This window comes from Pinus tabuliformis, chromosome 5_2 (genome assembly GCF_031772625.1).
Source record: "Pinus tabuliformis cultivar Carrire ecotype Pingquan chromosome 5_2, CPIR1, whole genome shotgun sequence".
NCBI classification, from domain to species: domain Eukaryota; kingdom Viridiplantae; phylum Streptophyta; class Pinopsida; order Pinales; family Pinaceae; genus Pinus; species Pinus tabuliformis.
In genome coordinates, this window is record NC_142306.1 from 372820634 (window position 1) to 372841817 (window position 21184).

General features: G+C 42.2%; 1 protein-coding gene across 3 annotated transcripts in view; it reads right to left on the bottom strand.

Moving 5' to 3' along the window:
• LOC149159007 (alpha/beta-Hydrolases superfamily protein) overlaps positions 1 to 21184 on the bottom strand; it is a 181813-nt gene that overhangs the window by 41893 nt on the left and 118736 nt on the right. For all 3 annotated transcript variants that reach the window (XM_089436392.1, XM_089436394.1, XM_089436393.1), the window contains exon 10: positions 16217 to 16342. In XM_089436392.1, coding sequence (XP_089292518.1) covers positions 16217 to 16342 — 126 coding nt within the window. The remainder of the gene's footprint in view (positions 1 to 16216; positions 16343 to 21184) is intronic.

Sequence of the window (21184 nt, forward strand, 5' to 3'; positions counted from 1 at the left end):
GGGCTCTATAGTCGATGCACATCCTCAGTGTGCCATCCTTCTTCTTCACCAGGACAACTGATGAAGCAAAGGGACTAGAGTTGGGCCTAATGTGCCCCAAAGCCAACAACTCATGAATAGCCCGCTCAATCTCATCCCGGTAAGCCTTGGGATGTCGGTAGGGGGTCGTGATCACTACTTGCACCCCTAGCTCTAGCTCAATAGTGTGCTCAAACCCCCTATCAGGTGGTCGTCCTAGCAGAATGTCTCCAAACACTGTTGGGTACCTGTCTAGAATGGCCTAGATGTCTGAGTGTGGTGGTTGGGATTTCCCCCCTACATCGGATATCCTTAGCTCCACGACCCACTCTATATCACCATGCCTCAAATTTGCCTCCATCCTATGCGTTGACACTGTCTGTGGGGGGTATGAGTGCATGCCCCTCAATAAAACCATCTTCCCGTCAAGCCCTGTGAACTCCATCTCCAATTTCAGCCAGTCAGTAGTAACGGCCCCAAGAGAGTATAGCCACTACACACCACGCACCACATTGGTGTCCGGAACATCAACCACAAAGAATTGGTCCGTCATAGAGTAGTTCCCCATCACCATTGTCATCCCGAGGACACATCTAGTGCACTACATGGTACGGTCTCCCGACACCAAAACCGAGAATCCCTCAAAGGACTGTGCATATGCCTCTCCTCTCCACCATCTGGGCATCTACAAAGTTGTGGGTGGCCCCACTGTCTACCAGCACCGAAAAGCGTTGCCCCTACACAGTGCCCTTGATCCTCAAAGTGAGGTACTTCAGCACTCCCTGAAGTGAAGCGATGACTCCTATTGCTGGTAAGAAAGGGGATCTCCCCGATGGGGGTGGTGGGCCTCCACCTCCTCCTCCAGCCAACGATGACCCATCATCTCCAATGCCTATCTCCTGCTCCACATCATCCTTCGGCTCACTGTCGGAAAATACCTCTATGAAATGTTCCTTGCCCTTGGTACACTGATGTCCTGGTGCCCATGGCTCTTGGCAAGTGAAGCACAACTTCCTTCGGCGGAGGTCCCTCCTGGCCTTGTCATCCAACTGCCCACGCCCCTGAATGTCTCGCTGTGGTGGGGGTCTAGTGTCTCTTCCCCTCTATTGGAATACAAGTCTGGTGGGTATCTGCGCTCTGGCCCTAGGCAAAGCATCTTGCAAGTCCCAGACTCTACCAATTGGGTCCTACAAAGTGGTGGGCCTGTGGCTCTGCTAGCCCCTCCAAAAACAAGAAAACCCTCCTGGTCTCTGATAGATCTGGTACCATCACTGATACTCTCAGAAACTCAGAGATGTATGCCTCTACACTACCGGTCTGCTTGAGCCGCGTCAACTCCCCGAAGTGCTCCTCCAGGTCTCTCCTCTCAAAGTGCTCAAGTACCCTCTGTGTGAAATCCTCATAGGTGTGACTCCTGCATGCCCCATCATGGTCAATCCATGGAACCACCAATCATGGGCTTCTACCTCAAAGTGTAAAGTGGCAATCTTGATTGCCTCCACCTTGTCATCTGGTTAAGCTAGAAATAGACATCCAACTTCTCAACCCACGCCCTGGCTGAGCTCTTAGGTGAGCCATCAAAAGTTGGAAGGAATAACCTTCCCACTGTGCGCTGCAAATCGATGCCATGCGTGTAACCTCCTCCACTCTGCCCCTTGCTCCTATTGTTGCCCTTCAGTTGGAAAAAGTCTTTGAAGGTGATGGCATCTCTGAAATCAGCCCCATAGGATTGGTACTCCACGAAATAGTCTCCCATGGGCATGTCCTCCTGCCCCTGCGGCCCTTCGACACCTGATGCTAGAAATGAAGGGATAGTTGACTTCTGTGGTGTCCTAAAGACATGAGGCACGTTAGGTGAGTTTGTTGCCTAGTGGTGCAAGGTACCCGAGCCCTCACCTAAGTGTATATCTCCCTGAATGCCCTTTCCCTTGTTGTTACTGTTGTTCTGCTACCTCAACTCATCAATACCCCTAGATAAGTCATGGATAGCCTTCAAGAGATGTTGGGCAAACTCCTTTTCTTTACTCACTCTATCATTCAGGTTGTCCCCCATATTTGGCACCTCACGCTTCAGTGTTGATTTCTGTAGCATCAGATGTGATCTGGCCTCGAGATTTTGCAAAGAGCTTAAGACACATGCATTCTCCAATACCCAGAAATCGTTTGGGAAAATTTCACTTAGAGATGGTTTAATTAAAATAATTAACTTTTTTAAATGGTTCCCTAAGTCTAAACTTAGGAATCTAGTTAATTAAAGGGTATTAATTAAATCAGGTGTGAATCTTCTAGAAGAAGACGAGGATCAACTCCCAGTTAATCTTAGCCCTTGATTATGCTTTAATATTGGTCGTTGGAGCTCCAACGAGAGATTATAATAATTCGTTCAATGGGCACTTGGAAAACACATCGAATGAGAGATCACAGATCGAATTTCTCAAGAGTAGCAACATTGAGTCGTCGGAGTGAGATCGAGTGAACTTCTTGCAGTGAGGGGCAGGGATAGTAGTCAAGAGGAGAGTTTTCCAGATCCGGAGAGTGCAAGGCAAAGAAGGCATAGATCAGTGTAGAGAGGCAGCGCAGTGCCATGTAGAGGCAACGCAGAGTTTCAGAGGGAGTTCAAAATTCAGTTGGGAGAGTCAAGATCTAGTGCCAGAAGTTGGGGTGTGAGACCGAAGGGCCAGAGGGTCGAATTTCCAGACAGCAGGAAATCAGAAGAGGAGGTGACGCAGAGCCCAGCAAGTGTGATGTAGAGCTGCATATGATTGACGCAGAAGTTGCGCAGAGGCAGCGTGGGGCCAACTAGCCTGTCCCTGATCAGTGTCGTATCTCCTGAATCAATGTGAGACTTTTCTCACTAAATCTTTGCCAGTTTTCCTCTGTATCGGATAGCCAGTTTGGGCATCCAACGATTTGCACTCAGAAACTACTAAATAATAATAAAACCCTCAACTGTTGCACCAGTTTTCCCGAGTTGGGTTTTTCCGGGGACATTGTCCAAAAACAATTATGTAGATGTGTGTGTTTATTTCTCTCCTGTGTCGTATTTAGTTTCCGCAATATTTATTTTGTGTAGGCTGCAGTGTATGTATTTCGATATTTGTTGTAGAAAACTGCAAGTAATTTGTTCAAGTAATTAACAAATAGGAGAAATATCATCAATTTGCTGCAGTAGGAATCGGGTAACCAATTTTTCACATGGTATCAGAGCACAGATCGTGAGTAGGAGAGCTCAGAGCAGAAAGGAAAAAGGAGGTTCGAAATCCTGCCTTGGCAGCAATTCGAAACCCCAAAGGCAGCGCAGTCCTTGGGCCAAGGAGGTCAAAGTTTTGAGTGAGATTGATTTCTCTGAGTGAGTCGACAGAGAAATTCGATTCTCTAGATCGAAGCTTTCCAAAGGCAGAAGGGAGCAACACAGTTTCCTTGCAAAGAAGATCTTCAGCTCGAACGCAGTTATTTTGCAGCAGAATAGCGTCAGAAGGAAAGAATAGCACACTCTGAGGGAATTTCTTCCTCAGATGACTTCTAGCCAAGAGGTTCGAATTTTCCAAGCAGAGCAGCAGTAGTTGTCTGCGGGATTTCTCACTCCAGAAGGGAGTGCGAATAGCTGGGCAGCATCTGCGCAGAGGAGAAGAGGGAGCAGTTCGACTTTTTCAAGAGAGATGGAATCAGCTAGGTTGAGAGATCAAGATTGGTTGGACGGAGCCTCTAACTATGTGATCTGGAAGGCTAGGATTCCCTACCTTCTAGATGAGCATGATCTCAAAACTTATGTCGATAGTGTGGTATTTGTACCTGCCGATGCAAATCCGCTCAAGAAGTACAAGGTTGAGATGGCGAAGACTAAGAGGATCATTCTCGATGGGGTTTGAGATCTATAACCGACAAGGATACTACCCGGCAGATGTGGGAAGCCTTAGCTACGCTATACGAAGGATCTTCCAAGCAGCAGAAGATGTACTTAGAGGAGAAGCTCAGATGCATGAGGATGAAGAAAGGGAAGCGTGTAGACCCCTTCCTTACGAGGCTCCAGGATGTCCAAGACCAGCGGGCTTCAGTAGGGTCAGTGCCCCAATGTTAAGTTTTGGTATGTTCTATGCTAGAGCAATTTATTTAAATTTTCACAGTTAGCAATCACATCAGCATTATGATAAACTGCAGATAGAACATAAATATAAAACGCAGAAGACAAGCCAAGACAAGAGGACACAAGATATGGCGCGAGCCAGGGACAAACCCCACAATGTGTGGGGAAACCCTTTGATCAAATCTTCTTATATTCTTCAATAGTTCAGCAGAGAGAGAGATAGTACAAATATACAAATCTGAGATTTTACGACAGCAGCAGTAAGTCCATCATTCTGCTAATGATGACTGATCTAAGATGCAGTCCTGAAAACATTCAATAAGAGTGCTGTTGCATATCCCTTTTGGTAGATCATCAATCTACTGCAACATTACTCTGATTGCCTGCTCCTGCAATTTTGGTTAAGGCACAAAGTGCAGCCCTAAGTAGCCCTTGCTATGGTGCTATGGCCTGTGGCCTAGCACATAGCAACTCCTGTAGCAAATGTCCTCAAAACATCATCAATCAAATGCTTAAAGCATCTCTTAAAAGTGCTGTAGACTTCTTGTTGCACTGCTGCAATTCTGGGACTGGTTAGGGCACCAATCACAGTCCCTAACAGCTCATCAAACTGGCCCAGAATTGCTTTCCCTTGCTGCGGCTGTCCTCCAATAAGATGCTGCCCTACATGCTGCTCCTTTAGAGCAGATTCAAGCCCAACGTAAGGACTGTCCACGCTACAGCAAGTCCTCCTAACCTTGGCCTCCAAGATCAGGGCCTCGGCCTTACAATCAGCAACTCGGACCCTTGAAACAGTCCTCAAATGACCTTGCTGATTAGGCCTCTCCTTGCTGCAGCAACAGCTTCCTCTTGCTGTAGCTAACCCTTCATTTTACTGCGGTTTCAGGTCTCTATATCACTGCAGATTTAGGTTGTCTTAACAGTGAATATATATTGCATTTCCTGAGTGTGAAAGCTGTTCGTTGATGACTCAATATATATACATACGCAATTGCCTACGTGACTGTATCATTGCATATACAAATGTTGCTGCGTTGTATTGTCTGCCCTGCGTATATATATCCTTATGACTGCGGCTCTTCCACAATGGCAATGTGAATAGAACGTTTCCTTTGGCTGCATATGTGACCTCTTTTATAGCGGCCAGATTTCTGCGGCTAGGGTTTACTGCGGCCAGATCTCTGCGGCTAGGGTTTACTGCGGCCAGATCTCTGCGGCTAGGGCAATGTACAGCAGCTAGGGCATTTCTTGAAGACCAACGTATCACACATGGTGTCTCTCTCCTTCACCAAAAACCCAGACGTGGAGAGGAGGAGACTACACATGAAGAGGTGTCTAAATGACATAAAATCCTCATCTATTTATACCAAAACGAAGATGACGAATAGACACGTCGGTTGGGCTTCTAGAGCCTACATAAGAGCTGGTCGGCTTGACTATAATTACATAAACAAAATAAATTCATATCTCCATAAATACTTATCGGAATCGGATGATCTTTGGATCAATCCTACACCTCTCGACGAGAGGGATCCAATAAAAATATCAGCTGCCATAAATAAGCCGACCCACATGGAGTTTGGCCCTAGTTGCCAATTTAACACCCAACCCTCAAAGTTTGTACGATTAGCGCTGAATAGCGTTTCTGAAGATTGGCAAGTTTTTGTCCAGAGTATCTTGGGCAGAGAAAAACTACCAGATTGGGAACGTGTGTGGGCTGATCTGCAGCAGGAGGAAATGAGGTGTGATCTGGTAAAGGCCACCATCAGTGGCAGTAGCAGAAATGGGACGAAGCAGGTGAAGGAAGAGGAGGATGTGGCCCTTGCATCAAAGGGGCAGAAGGAGAAGCGCATAAGAAAGGACATTTCGAAGATCAAGTGCTTCAAGTGTGGTGAGCTAGGCCGCTACAACACTCAGTGTCCTCTCAGAAAGAAGGGCAAAGAGGAGAAGCAGGATCAGCAAGCTACATCCGCTAATATCAGCAGTGTGAAAATTCCGCAAACTGGAATCCCTACTGTAGCAACTAATTAAACTTCTTCTATTTGTTAATTATTGAAACAAATTATTTACTGCTTCCTATAGCAAATATCGAAGCTAATACACTGCAATCTACACCAATTAAAATAATATGCTAAAACAAGAACAGAACAATAGAGAAAGATACACACAAGTGACACAGTTGTTTTTGGACAAATGTCCCCGAAAAAACCCAATGCAAGAAAATCGGTGCAACAAATCTGAGGGTTTTATTATTATGCAGTAGTTTTCTTAATACAACTCTGGATGGCCTCCAAACAATCCAGTTACAGAGAAATAAACTGGTAGAAATCGGTGAGATTACCTCACTCTACCTGGCAAGTTCTGGCTGATCTGGCAACTAAACCAACATGTCCCCGACTATTCCTACATTGCCTCTGCGTGGGCCTAGCGTCAGCCTCTAAGGCTTTGCATCAGCTCAACTAGGAATCGATTTGCCTTCTAGAGTAGTTTCCAGACCTCCCGGCGCAGAAATGTCAGCTCCCTCAACAAATTCGAACTTCTGCTTGGAGAACTGTGTGACGCTTCTACGTGAGCCCTTTTAGCTCAGTGTTAACCTCTGTGTGAGCCCTTCTGGCTCAGCGTCAACCCCTCCTAGGTCGTGCGTTGCCTCCTTCTGGTGTCTCTCTGCCTCTCTGCTGCGTATCCTAGGCTCTGGAGAAGGTACTACAACCCAACTATCCCTGCCCCTCACTGTACAAGCTCACTATCGATATTCTCCTGCAGTTGCTTTGCTTCAGAAAATCAAACTTCTAAACTCACTCTATGTGTCTTTCCAAATGACCCTCAAGTGTCCTTCAATAATCTCCTCGTTGACATTCAACGGCCCAGATTAGAAGCTAATCAATGGCTAAGATCATTTATGCTTGACGCTCGTCTTCTTATAGAAGTTACACCTACAATTTGATTAACACCCTTTAATTATTTTATTTTCCTAAGTTTAGACATAGGGTCCCATTAAAAATAATTATTTTTTTCAATAAAATTGTTTCTGGGTGGAATTTCCCAAAACGCTTTCTGGGTTCTTTGGAATACATGTGCCCAAGCCTCCCTGCAAAATTTGAGACTTAGAGCACATCCGATGCTACCAGAAATCAACAGGGAGGTTGTCCTCCAGAATGGAGGAAGAGTTTGCCATGATTGTCGAGATGCTTCCAAGGGTGAGGTGGGGTGATCTGGAGTTGTAGCCCTAGAGAGCTACAGGATGTGCAGGATTCTTGAGGTCCACCTCATGAATCAGTACCTTGCTACGGGAGCCCATAGTCAGCAGTAGCAGGATGGACCAATGGTAGTTGGTGCAGTCAGGTGCCAGAGTGACAAATGCAATAGCTAGCAGCGATCAGATTCTAAGCAGCGCACAACAAAGTTGGCCGCAATGCACTTGGCACAAAGCAGAGTCAGCAGCAGCGCAGAGCAGAGTTGGCAACAGTGCACTTGGCACAGAGCAGAGTTGGCAGCAGTGCACTTGGCATAGAGCAAAGTCAACAGCAGTGCAGAGGCTTCAGTGACAACGCAGAAACTAGGAGTAGTCAAAACTCGAATGACGGATGCATCATACTGAACAAAGTTGGTTCAGTATTTTGGATGCTTTTCCGTTGTAGATGTTGTAGTTGCAACAACAGCAAATGGAGAGAGGGTTGTAGTGAAAATGCAGTGTTGGCAACAGTTTAGCAGGGCCAGCAGAAGCACAGATGCAGCAACCAGAGTTGTACAGTAGTTGATGGGCAGTAGAGCCAGACATCAACAACGCAGCAAGAGATGATGTAGAGACAGAGTGATGCTTCAATAGGTTGCAGCACTAGAGCACATTCCTCACTAAGAGGGAGTTTTCATTTATGTATCATCGATTGTGCTCTTGCCTCAAGATTTTGCAGAAAGGCTAAGACACATGCATTCTCCAATATCCAGAAATCGTTTAGGAAAATTCCACCTAGATATGGTTTAATTAAAATAATTAACTTTTTTCAATGGTTCCCTGAGTCTAAACTTAGGAAATCTAGTTAATTAAAGGCTATTAATTAAATCTAGTGTGAATCTTCTAGAAGAAGACGAGGATCAACTCCCAGTTAATCTTAGCCCTTGATTATGTTTTAATATTGGTCGTTGGAGCTCCAACGAGAGATTATAAGGAGTTCGATGGGCACTTCGAAAACACATCGAATGAGAGATCAAAGATAGAATTTCTCAAGAGTAGCAGTGTTGAGTTGTCGGAGTGAGATCGGGTGATCTTCTTGCAATGAGGGGTAGGGATAGTAGTTCGGAGGAGAGTTTTCCAGATCCGGAGAGTGCAAGGCAGATAAGGCATAGAGCAGTTCAGAGAGGCAGCACAGTGCCATGTAGAGGCAACACAAAGCTTCATAGGGAGTTCGAAATTCAACTTGAGAGTCGAGATCTAGTGCCAGAAGTCGGGGTGTGAGACCGGAGGGCCAAAGGGTTGAATTTCCAGACAGCAAGAGATCAAAAGAGGAAGTGACGTAGAGCCCAGAAAGTGTGACACAGAAGCTACGCAGAGGCAGCATGGGGCCAGCCAGTCTATCCCTGATTAGTGTCGGATCTCCTGAATCAGTGTGAGATTTTTCTCACTAACTCTTTGCCAGTTTTCCTCTGTATCGGATAGCCATTTCGGGCATCCAACAATTTGTACTCAGAAACTATTGAATAATAATAAAACCCTCGACTACTGCACCGGTTTTCCCAAGTTGGGTTTTTCTGGGCACATTGTCCAAAAACAACTGTGTAGATGTGTGTGTGTTTATTTCTGTCCTGTGTCATATTTAGTTTCCGCAGTATTTATTTTGTGTAGGCTGCAGTGTATGTATTTTGTATTCGCTGTGGAAAACTGCAAGTAATTTGTTCAAGTAATTAACAAATAGGAGAAATATCATCAGTTTGTTGTAGTAGGAATCAGGGAATCAATTTCTCACATTCGGCTCAAGGTTTTTGTATCAGGAGTAATTTGTAGCTACCTTTCCCTGCTTCTGTACCTTTTCCTCCTATACATGATGTTCTGCCTGTCCTCTGGTGTCATAGACTAATGGTTACTCCCACAGGCTGAGCCAAGACTATGAGCTTTGATACCACTATAATATCCCTAAGTAAAATTAACAGCGATAAACAAAGCATGCATAGAAAAAACAACACAAAATTTCCACACAATATTAAACACCCGAAAAGACACCAAAATCTGCATAGAATTGAGCCATTTTATTATAATAAGAAGGGTGTACAATATAAGCTCGCAGATGGGCTTGCTCAAGGTAAACTAACAAGATCCAGGGGATGAAATCAGTTGCTCAACCACTAGGAAAATGTCCCTTAAATGCATTGCGTTGGCCCCAGAAATTGCATTGTTGGTTGCAAGAAACAAATGCTAGGTCCACCTACGGTGCTTAGAAAATTCTGGGAAATTAACCCCCGTCTCCCCACAATTAACCCACCAAAACCCAGAAAGGGTTTTGCCAAAAGCTGACCTCTGAAATTCGGCCCAATTTTCACGCTCTCCTTCAACTGCTGGGCTAATTGACCCTTCAGAAAATAACATTGTTTGAGGCCCCCAAAATGGTTACAAAGCCCAACGAAATTCCTCCCCGGAACTCCCCACAAGATTCATCTCGTCTCAACACTCGAATTGGCCTCCTCCAAACTCCCACGTGTGGCACGAAATCTCCTCTGCGCAGGCCCACGTAGTCTCTGGTGTTGTCTCGATGTGCATAGCAAATTCCCTCAAAATCAAACCCAACTAGCACTCCCAAACTCTCGCAAATAATGGCCCAAATCACTCCCGGAAAGCTCCATGAATTCTCTTCTCTACAACCAGCTCTTCCAAGGGATGCATACTTCCCTCTCTGTGCCCAAACTACTGGAGAAACTCCATGAATTACTTACCCACCTCCTGAGCAGCTCCCAAACAAAGTGCAGATCACCTCCTTGGGCTAGCACTCGAAATTCATAGAAGGTAGGGTGAGATTCTCGCATGAAAATCGTGTGTGCTCCACAACACTTACAAGACTTGGCTCTCAGCTCAAGCATGCTAGGTATTTGTAAATGTCAAATGATTAAAATGTGCCAAAATGATGAATGCACCTCCTATTTAGCCTTGAGCCTCCAATCCTCCATGTGGGTCCCATACATCGATCCCTTCATCTCTCTTCCCTCCATGAGTGTGTATTAGCCAAGGGGAGCGTATTTCCCTTTGGGGGTGGCCCCCACCATCCACTAGCAATTCGATTTTCCTTTTTCCCCTATGTTGGAGCCTTCTTTCACCTCAAAATTGCAAGTGGGACCCCACAACCCACTTTTCCTAAGTTGCAACCCAAAATGGACAAAATTGATCAAAATTGATAATTCACTAAGCAACCTTGCTAAGTGGGAATATCACACTTCTCTTTGGCACAATCAAGACATACTTCAAACATCATGCTCCCTTTGAACTTGGGTCTTATTTGGTACAATATCCTTTAAGTAGAAATTCTAGAAAATGCTCTTGCTCTGATTTGTTCTTCCACTATTGCCAAAGTATAGGAATTCCTTGTTATTGGGCTACAATCCTCACTAGGAGGTCGGAGGTCATGGGATAATGATTAAAACCAAGCAAAGGATGCATGGACAAGAAACTAATTGAAAATTAAAGACAATAACAATAGTCTTAATCAAAGAGAAAAGATATAGAATACTTATATTTTGAGAAAAGTCTGCGCCCTCTTAATCTTAGACTCCTTGCACACCAATATGAAGTTATATCTTCCTTGCATAGACTAGGGTTTCCTCTTCTTTCAGCGAAGGCAATCAAATCTGGGGTACAAGCCCTAGATATTTCATGTTCATTGTAGCATGATAAGATTTTTCCCTTAAGCGTCTTCTTAACTTGCTAGGGTTTTGTAAACCCTAGACTCTCAAACTGCAAGTGCCCAAATGCCAAGAACCTAGATTCTTTACGTCATCAATTAATCAAAAGTTAACCTTGACTTCATCAAGCCAAGCAACCTGGCTTCTTAGAATCATTGTATTTCATCACGGTAGATCTTCAATACCCAAGCACTTGTGGCATTAATACTTTAGAAGGTCAGATCCCTTTATTCCAATGTCCTTGGCTTGTTAACACTAGATCTCACACGTCAGACTTCAGATTGTATTGCATCTTGGGTTTCTTTGCCAAATCAATCAAAAAGGTCTTTGTCAAAAAGGGTCATCCTTCAAAGAAGTCCTGCAACAAGTTCAAGAAACGTCCTCCAAGACTTTGCCCTGCTGTTAATAAATTAGCCTTGCAGAGAAAGAGGAACACGACCTTTTATACAATGCATTTTACCGATACCCCTTTTGTAATACATCAGATGTCAACAATATTTTCAATGGAGCATAAGATTGTTAGCTCACACTTCAATTTCTTATCTTGCTTTGATAAAGTGATTCCTTCATAACATAGTAGGTCTAGCATTCCATTCTATGTGTCATGAAATCAAGCTGCTTTATCAGGTCATTTTCTTTGCAATGTATATTTTGACTAGGTCTCATCTCTATTATTTATAAGTTACAGATCCTTGAAAGATAGCATCAAAATCTGTTTTATCAGAGATATAAAGGAGACTTGATTTCTTTTCTGAGGTTTTCAGAACAAGCCTTAGTATTTGCATACTTCTGAGGTGAAGATCTTCAGTGGTCTGAGGTATCCTTTTTCTTGGTCTCTATGTAGCAGTACGAATCACAATGAAACAAGACTCTTTAATCTCCTTCGTGACTGTAATAATCCTTCAGAGAATCTTGGCTCTAAAGTGTATAGTCATATTTTATATCAGAATTTTTCCTTTTTGCAATCGAGGATACAGTGGTATTTTGACCTACTGTGTCATGGTTCTTTTTCACTTATTCCTTTCATTGAATGAATAGACTTTGTTAGTGACACAGCTTCCTTGCTAGAGACACATTTTGTTACTAAGCAATGAACAGTGCTTATTCACACAAGAGGACAAATCTTTTGAGATTAGATAACAAATGACTTATGTTCAAGGGAAGCTCCATGTATTCGGTCTGACATTTTCTTCATTATGACACCTTCCAGATTAGAAAAATAATGATCTTCCTTGATTAACCCTTATTAAACAAAATATGATCTTTGTAGTGAAGGCTTCTTCAGATTATTGCACCATCACTGAGTAGTCTTGGACTTATACCATAGGAATGGACTTAGATCATGCTCTTATGCCACAGAGACTTGCCATTCATACTTTCACTCTTCTTGGAAGCTCTGATTTTCTCCTAAGAGAGATTGATCTTAGACAATGGATTCATGGCTTGAAGATTTCATAACGTTGACCTTCTTACAATAGACAAGCTAGGGCACTTTGTTGGCTTCCAATTCCAAGACATTGAATTAGGGCGAATAATTTAACTTCAACGCTGCCCTATAACCTACCCTCTAGTACCATGTTGAAATTCAATTGCCATGTTGAATTCCTAATCATGATATATGTTTTCCTTTTAGCATTCACTTCATTCAGTTAGGTCATCAAGCAATTATACATTCAATTATGCATGTATAAAGGCAGTAGAAATCACAATGCACAAAAAGACGAGACACCAGAAATTAGACCAGTGGCCAGGTCAAAACCCACAAGGGGAAAACCCAACAATCATTTCCTTATAGAATCTTTGTCAACAAGAGAAATCCAAGTCATAAACAAACTAACTAGTATGACTTCCCAAGTGCCAAGTCAGCCCTCCATAACAAGCAATAGTCTTCATGAAGTTTGTCATGAGGTTATCCTCAAGCTACCACAAAGTTATGACCATAAGACTCTTCATAAATCATAGATAAGTTGCCTCAAGAGCTCACATCACCACAAAGATACATTGCTTCAGACACTCGCATCAACACAGATATAAACTGCCTCAGAAGCTCGCATCAACATAGAGATAAGTGTCTCAGAATCTCGCGTGAGCTGGTTGCCTCAGATTTTGCATCACAGGGATTGGCCTCAGGTTCACATTATAGAAAGTAACCTCAGGTTCGCATTATAGAAAGTAGCCTCAGATTCGCATATGCCTTGAAACAGATCTGAATACATCTTTTGGAGAATGAATAGCTTCTATTTATAGTTGTTCGTCCATGAGAAGGGGCACATATCTTGGGCAGGCCGACTTGACCATTTGGGGTTTGACCAAAAGTCACTTAAAATTTGATTTTTCTTTTCTTTTTCAAATATACAAATTTTTCTTTTCTTTGAGCATGAAACCCATGCTACAAATAAAATTATTTTAAAGCATATTAAATATGCTTTAATAAATTTATAAATGACAATACATTATGAAGACAGATACTAGTTACAAAATTCAATAAGATCTGCCTTAGACAGAAGAATAGGGCTATTAGCCCTTTATGCTATGAACAAAAATTGTAAAAAATCGATAGAAATATAGTTGCACCTTAAATGACTTTCGACAACTGTGCAACTAATATATATATATATATATATATATATATATATATATATTTCAAAGTGTGAAAAATCGATAAAAATATTTCGAAGTTAGACTTAAGCTAAGATACAAATGCATCTTGCTCAATATTTATTTGAGCAAGTGTCCTGAGGAGACTTTGGGGCAACTTTTTCACGCGTAGACACTTAGGCATGTGCAGAAGTACCTATCTGAGCTACAAACATCAACATCCTAGACAACTAGGGCTTATAATTTAGGAATTGCATCTATAAATTGTTTAAAGGAAAAATCTAGCATAGTGCATGGTATATTCACCTTAAATAGGGTTGCCAACACTCTCTTTATTGCTCTTAATGCAAACCTAACAGCCATATAAATAATTTCCTAGTTTAACCCTAGTCTCTATTGGAAGATCTTGATCCTTTGTTGTTGAGTATCATCCTAAAATCATTTCTTAGGCTGCTATGTGACATTGAATGCCTCATCATTGCATATCTTTCAAACCCTAACTTATAGCAGCCTATTTCTTGGTGTAGGCATAGAATATTTGAAACCTAGCATTGAACACCTAGGCTATTTTAGGCCTTGCCAGTACTCGATCCAACAATAGAGATTTTACTCATCACCATGAGCCATAGCATTAGAACATCTTTTTAGTGATTTAGTCAAGCCTCCCTTGTGGTTTAAATCCACCAAAGAGCAGGAGAAAGGTTGTTGAGGTGATAGTGGCAACCCTTTCTCTTGTTGCCATAAGGTCCAGCCCCACCCAATAAGGCCTTGCATCAGGCCTGCTAAATTTTGCGACAACAATCCCTTAATCGACTCCCAACCCCAAGCCATTTATATATGTCGTGGTCTATGGACTATAATATTTGTTGTCATTATCATTCCTCGAGTCTGCATTTTATTCATAATTTGGAGTCCTATTTCAATCCTTTTGTATATGCTGCTATATTTTATTCAGTTGTTCAAGCATCTATTCTAGGTTCATATGTTAGCTGTGTACTTGTACATTGCATTCTATCCTCAGCTCCCAATAGTAAATACTTAGGCTACGTAACCAGGGGTTCCTAAAATTCTATTTAAATGTGGCACCTCTCAATTTGGTTCACTACAGTACATAGTACATCCCCTTGCTTAAAAAGACATTCCACCAAAGTTATCATATGCATTTGGCAAATAGCTTTCTAGTGTTTCACAAAGCTCTCCCATCATTAATTTCTTTCCAAGCCCAATTTTATCTAGAATTTCAAGTATTATTTGATAGATTTGGGGGGTAATTCAACTACTCATAAGAACTATAGTACTTCAGGCCATATAGCAATTTCAATATTCAAGCCTCTTAGCCTTCTATAATATTTAAAATCAACGAATTGAAATGCTCATCAATGAGGATTAGATGGCTGAGGAATTAAAAGCAACACCGTGTACAATACTTCATTGAACTGAGTATTATACCAACTGTAAAATAATTCCTTTTTTACATCAATTTTGTAACTTTCTCTCAAAGTTCTATGTAGAAATTTTTAGTTATAAAACTAAGAAAGGAAGGATTAAATCATTATTAATGGGTCTAGGGCCTAGGCCATATTTTGCCTACAATAGAAATTTGTGCAGTTGCCAGCCAACTTCAGAATGCTACCTCCCTCTCATAGTTTGGACATTCACATGCAAAATTTATTCCTTAAACAATGGGATGAGAGAAAGTATATCAAAGGGTAATCACAACAATAAATAAGATCTACGTTTAGTGATGAAAAAAGGCACCCATGTAGATATGGGTTCATGCAGCAGACAACCTTCAATTAACTCCTGTTGTCATCACATTATTATGTTAAGTATATACAACATGATCTAGTAACAAACCCACAAATAAGTACATAGAATAAAATCCTTCTAACATCATGGTCATTAAATACCAAGTTCCTAGAAGCACTGCTTGTTTCAAACTAGACACAAAAACTTCCTAGGAGAGAGTAATAAGCATTCAATCTAAATGAATTTTATATTGGCGTGAAGCCTTGTGCCTCCAAAATTTAGATAAAATTCTAATGGAGAAGTAAAGTAACAGATAATCATGGCAGAGATGCACATTTGAAAGTAGAATAAGAGGCATTAGTAGTGGAAATGTACCTATTACATTGGAATCAACAGAGCTAGATTATCCAATACATAGGCATGCAGAGTGCATGCATCTTAGAACTAAATAACACATCTAATCCTGATTTTTAATTGATAACTTGGCTTCTATGTATTACTGTCCACATAGCTCATAAACATGTGTATTTGGTATTCACGATGTGTAGTGAGACTGGACACAGGTCAAATCTACACTTTTAATTTTGGTTGAGAAATCCATACAACAACATGATTATTGTAATCAAGGACTTTCCCCACAAGGGTCAATGCATTTCACTTAAAAAAAAAAACATGATTGATCAAAGATGTCATTGCTCCAGATTTTAAAAATCATTCAGGACTTCATAATAAAATCAGAATGATAAAGCACAGCAGAACAGTCTTTAAGCCATACATAGTTCAAGCGAAGCATAAACAAATTGGCTGTCAGATTCTAGGCAAGAAGCATCACCAAAGAACAGCATCGTTTCATTTTCAAATTCTCCAATTAAACTTGCAACACACCTGGTTTTCTTTGAGTCTTTGAGTATCATATAGTGGTGGCCAATCTCTTTTCTCAGCCAACATATGAGCAGCCTCTTTGAAAGGACGGAGAACAGCAATCTCATCAAACATCCAAGGGAACACCATCTGCTTCATAATATTCATTCAAATATCCGTGCATCAGTCCCAGAAGAACACAAAGGTTAACATTAAACTTTAAAATCCTTGCCTTGGAATACAGGATTCCTGTCTGAGACCAAGATTAAGCTTCCTATTAAGTCCAAGCACTGTGTTACTCTACCTTTTCTTCAAACTTGGGCAAAAACACAATACTAATCAGTACACTTCAAAATGTAAGACCAGAAGCACACATAGCACCTCCTACAAGTAATTCAAGTAACTACGAAATCAAACAAGCTCATCACCAAATTATCCTTCAAAGTAATTTTGTTCATTTCAATCCCAATCTGGACAACAGCCAACTTGAGGAGGAAGATGGTTATAAGGAAGCATGTGTCATTTACTGTGAGTTGTGCAGTGATATAGAACACAAGAAGTACTTCATAGGAGTTGCATAGTCAAAAAGAACAGAAACCAGTACAATCGCAAACACAACACAAGCAGAACATCAAGACACCAAATCTCCTACTCTAAAGCTATATGTCATGTTCCTTTTTTTGGTTTCCAATTTAGCGTGGTCAGGATGGACTTCCAGGCTTGGAGGCAGCTAGGTCACAGGAGCAGATTTACTCCATCAGCAGCCAAGGGGCTTCTGGAGGGGCTTTATGGGGTTTAGGAGTTATTATGGATTTGATGGCATTCGCTTGGCATATTCCATCATCTGCACAGTTTGCCTTTTGTTTTATTGCATTCCGACAACTTTTGAAAAATGGGGTTACTATTGAGCCTAACTCCATTAATTATGCTTAAGGTGGCATTCCAGGAGAAATATTTGTCAGAACACCTTAGTGTAATAGCTCATTGGAACCGGAACGAGGATATCTACAGGATAAGATGGTGGGAAGCAACTTTCAATAACCTGAGGAGTAATGGTGGCCGATTTACCATTTTCCCGAATTAAAAAAGGTATTTTAAATAAATAAAAGGAGGGAAAATGCACCAAGTGCTTAAAATAATAATAAAATAAAGGCTTCTAGAGGGGTCCATGAGATCTATAAAAAGGAGGAGGAGACCATTTGAGGGCATCTTGGATTTATGCACGTTGTCTTGATGAAAGTTGGAGAACCTAGTTCCTAGCTGTTGGAAAATGTAACTATGTTTTGTCTTCAATAATTGTTAAGTTTAGGTATTTCTATGCTTAGAGCAATTTATTTCAATTTTCACAATTAGCTCAATATATTTTCCAGATTAGCAATCACATCAGCATTAAAGTAAAATGCGGATAGAAAATAAACATAAATCGCAGGAGACAAGCCAAGACAAGAGGACACAAGATGTGGCGCTAGTCAGGGACAAACCCCAATGTGGGGAAACCCTTGCTCAATTCTTCTTATATGTTCTTCAATAGTTCAACAGAGAGAGAAAGAGAGTGAGATATAGTACATTTACAATAGAAGTCAACACTTTGACTTATCTAGATAAGAGCATATATCATCTCTAAGAAGATGATACATGAGATCAATTGAAGACATGTTGCTTCAACTGATTCTCCAAGGTGACTCCTTCACCTATCATCATGTTGCATCTCATCATCATGTTGCACCTCACCGAGCTGCACCCATCATCGCACTGCTGGACCTCATTACTACTGCACCTTACGCTGCACTGTTGTCTCATGTGCCATTGTTGAACCATGTTGTCATACAGCATGTCTCATGTGCTTCCAGCACCATGCTTGCCACAGCTATCCATGTTGTCCACGCTTGCCATGCTGCACCATGCTTGCTGCTGTCATGTCACAGTTGCTGTCCCACTTTGCTGCCATGTCATAGCTGCTGTCCCACTTTGCAGTTGCTGCACAATGTCACTACTGTCCTATGTCATAGGGTTGTCCCATCATAGTTGTTGTCCCAACATAGTTGCTGTCCATAATGACATTGTTGTCCCATCATTGTGTTGTCCCAACATTCTGGGCAGCACCATGTAGCCCAGCTGTCCCATATATATTAGCACTGTTGTACTAGTTGACTTGTTGTCCTTAGAGGTGATTGTGGCTTGGTTAGGAGGTCCGTTCTAGGTCTCTCTGCCATCCAAACTTCATCTCCCAATTGCTGTTAGCAGTCCCTCATTGCGGCCCTATAAATGTGTCACTAAAACTACCCACAAATCAGTCCTATGACTGCGGCTGCCCTTCCAACAGTCCTTTATTGCTGCGGCATGATAACAAGGGAACTCAGCCCCTTCTCCAACACTTCGGACCCCTCCAAATAGCGGCTAAGACTCCTGCTCAATACGCTGTCCACACAGCCCTTCCACGCTATCTAGGGCAGCCTCCTAATGTTGTGGCTAGGGCATGGTAATGTCCTCCTTGACTGCATTTTGGTAGGGACCAGCGTATAGGGTTGTAGGCTTCCTTCTAGATAGCATTAGGGCTTCTCTTTCATGACTGTGTCCTCTAGATTAGGGCAGTGTATTCCTTCTTCTTGATTGCGGCTAGGGCAGCCTCTTTTCTTCCAACGTCTAGGGCTTCTAATCATGAATTCTCTTCCACTAAAACCCAAGACAAGTGGAAAGAAATCAAGATGGAAGTGTGTGTGAGAAATGACTCTCAAGTCATCTCCTTTTATAATAAAACGTTGAGCACATGTGGGGTTTATTTGGTTGTTGGCCGACCTTGACTAATTGGCTTATAACACAAATAAATTCATAACTCCATGAATACTTACCGGAATCGGATGATCTTTAGATCAATCCTACACCTCTCGATGAGAGGGATCCAAGAAAAATATCAGCGACCATAAGTAAGATGACCCACATGGAGTTTGGCCCTAGTTACCAAATTTAACACTCCCTCTCAACTAGGGCGAACTCCATCCATTGATCCATATGTTCGACTGTACTATCTCAGCCATCAGTGCCCTGCACTGCTCTACTCTGCTGAACCATGAAGAAGAAGAATTGATTGAGAATGTCTCATACCATTCTCTACTGACCCGAAGTCAGTTCCATATGAAGAGTGTGTCATACCACTCTTATAGACCCGAAGTCAGTTTTATTGATCCCAGATCAATATCACAAGAGAGTGTCTCAAACCACTCATAATGATCCCAGATCAGTTTCATTGATCCCAAATCAATGGAGGTCATATTAGCTTAGGGAGTATGGTAGATACAATGATGCGTCCATCGATAATACTACTATGGTCCCTAACCCCATTTCCCTTCTCATTGGCCACATGAGAGGTACTTCCCATGAGTCCCAGACTGCATGGGTAGGATGCCTCAACAGGAGAACCATTCATCCTGTCCTTAAGTCGCCTCGGGGTATCACAGGGGAAGGCTGAGCCGTTCACCCTGTACACAGCCCACCATTGAGGGAGGGTGAATCGCCCTATGGTCACGTGTTGCTCCAGTAAGCATCCCAAGCCCCTTGAACCTCCCAGAGCTCAATGCATGCATCATGCAAGACCTTTATAAGAATGTCTCTCAACAACTCCAAGTCGTTCGGGAAGGTCACAAATTTTACCTTTTCTCAAGGCTTTGACAAAGTGTCTGTGACCTGTACATCAGTCTCAATGCGATAGAGCCTCCTCGCTCATCGACGTACCATATCCAAGATAAGGTAGTATCTGATGTCTATAAGCTGGAGCAATCATAGAATACGGGATTCCTCAACAATCGAATCCCCTCCTGGTTGACACAGAAGATCACGGTGGTATCCATCATGTGTACAGACAGCTCACTGAAGAGCTCCCACAACCAGGCAGCTTCACATGAGGTCATACTCGTATCTATGTATTCAGTCTCGGCAGTGCTCAAAGCAACCGTCTTCTGCTTCCTGCTCATCCAGGATATTGAGCAGAACCTAAAGAGAATCAGCACTCAGAAGTGCTCTTGAGATCCTCCACACTGCCTGCCTAGTTAGCATTCGAACAATCATGCAGCTTCATATTTCCGGCAGTGTATCTCAATCCATGAGAGATTGTGCCCCGAAGACATCTCAGAAGATTCTTGGCACCAATCCAGTGAGGCTCAACCATATATGAGCTCATCATACTAACTGCAAATCATATGTCTGGACGGAAGTTCACCAAGAACATCAACATGAATGAGTTTATGAAACTCAGAGGTATTTCCCAAATCTGGTCCGGCATCACTACCATATAACTTCTGAAAGTTAAGATCCTCGAGGTAGTCACGGGCTTGCAGTTTACTGTTCCACATCTGGAATCCAACTCCCTCTTACTTCTGCAAATGAGAGGGTATGCACCTGTCAGAAACAGGTCATCCTCAGAAGGTGCTAGTATGAGAGGTCTATCATCCACAACCTTCAAGCAATGGTTTGGATCGACTTCACTCCTAATGAATCTACTTCATCAAACAGCTATCAATCTTCTCATACTAAGCTCGGGGTGTTTTGCTTCAAGCCATAGAGGGCTTTCTTCCACCTGCACACATGAGATTTCCCAATCATGAATCTCGAACCCCTCAGGTTGTTCCAAACTTTTGAAGTTTCTAACTCTACTTAGTTAGAAACCCTCCATGCACTTTCTCTAATTTATTCCTACCTCCTTGTTATTTTCCCTAACAAGTTATTTACAATGTAAATACTGAAAATAAACACTAGTGCATGCTCAACATATTATAGATCGGCAACTAAAAGAAACAAGAACAAACACACCATATGACACCATTATTTTTGGACTAATGTCCCCAGAAAAACCCAATGTGGGAAAACCGGTGCAGCTATCTGAGGGTTTTCTTATTAAGCAATATCATAGTACAATTTGGGTGTCGAAACTGGCCTACCCAACAGAGAATTTCCTTAGCAGTAATACCTCTCGTTTCTTACAGATCCACTAGCTGAAAC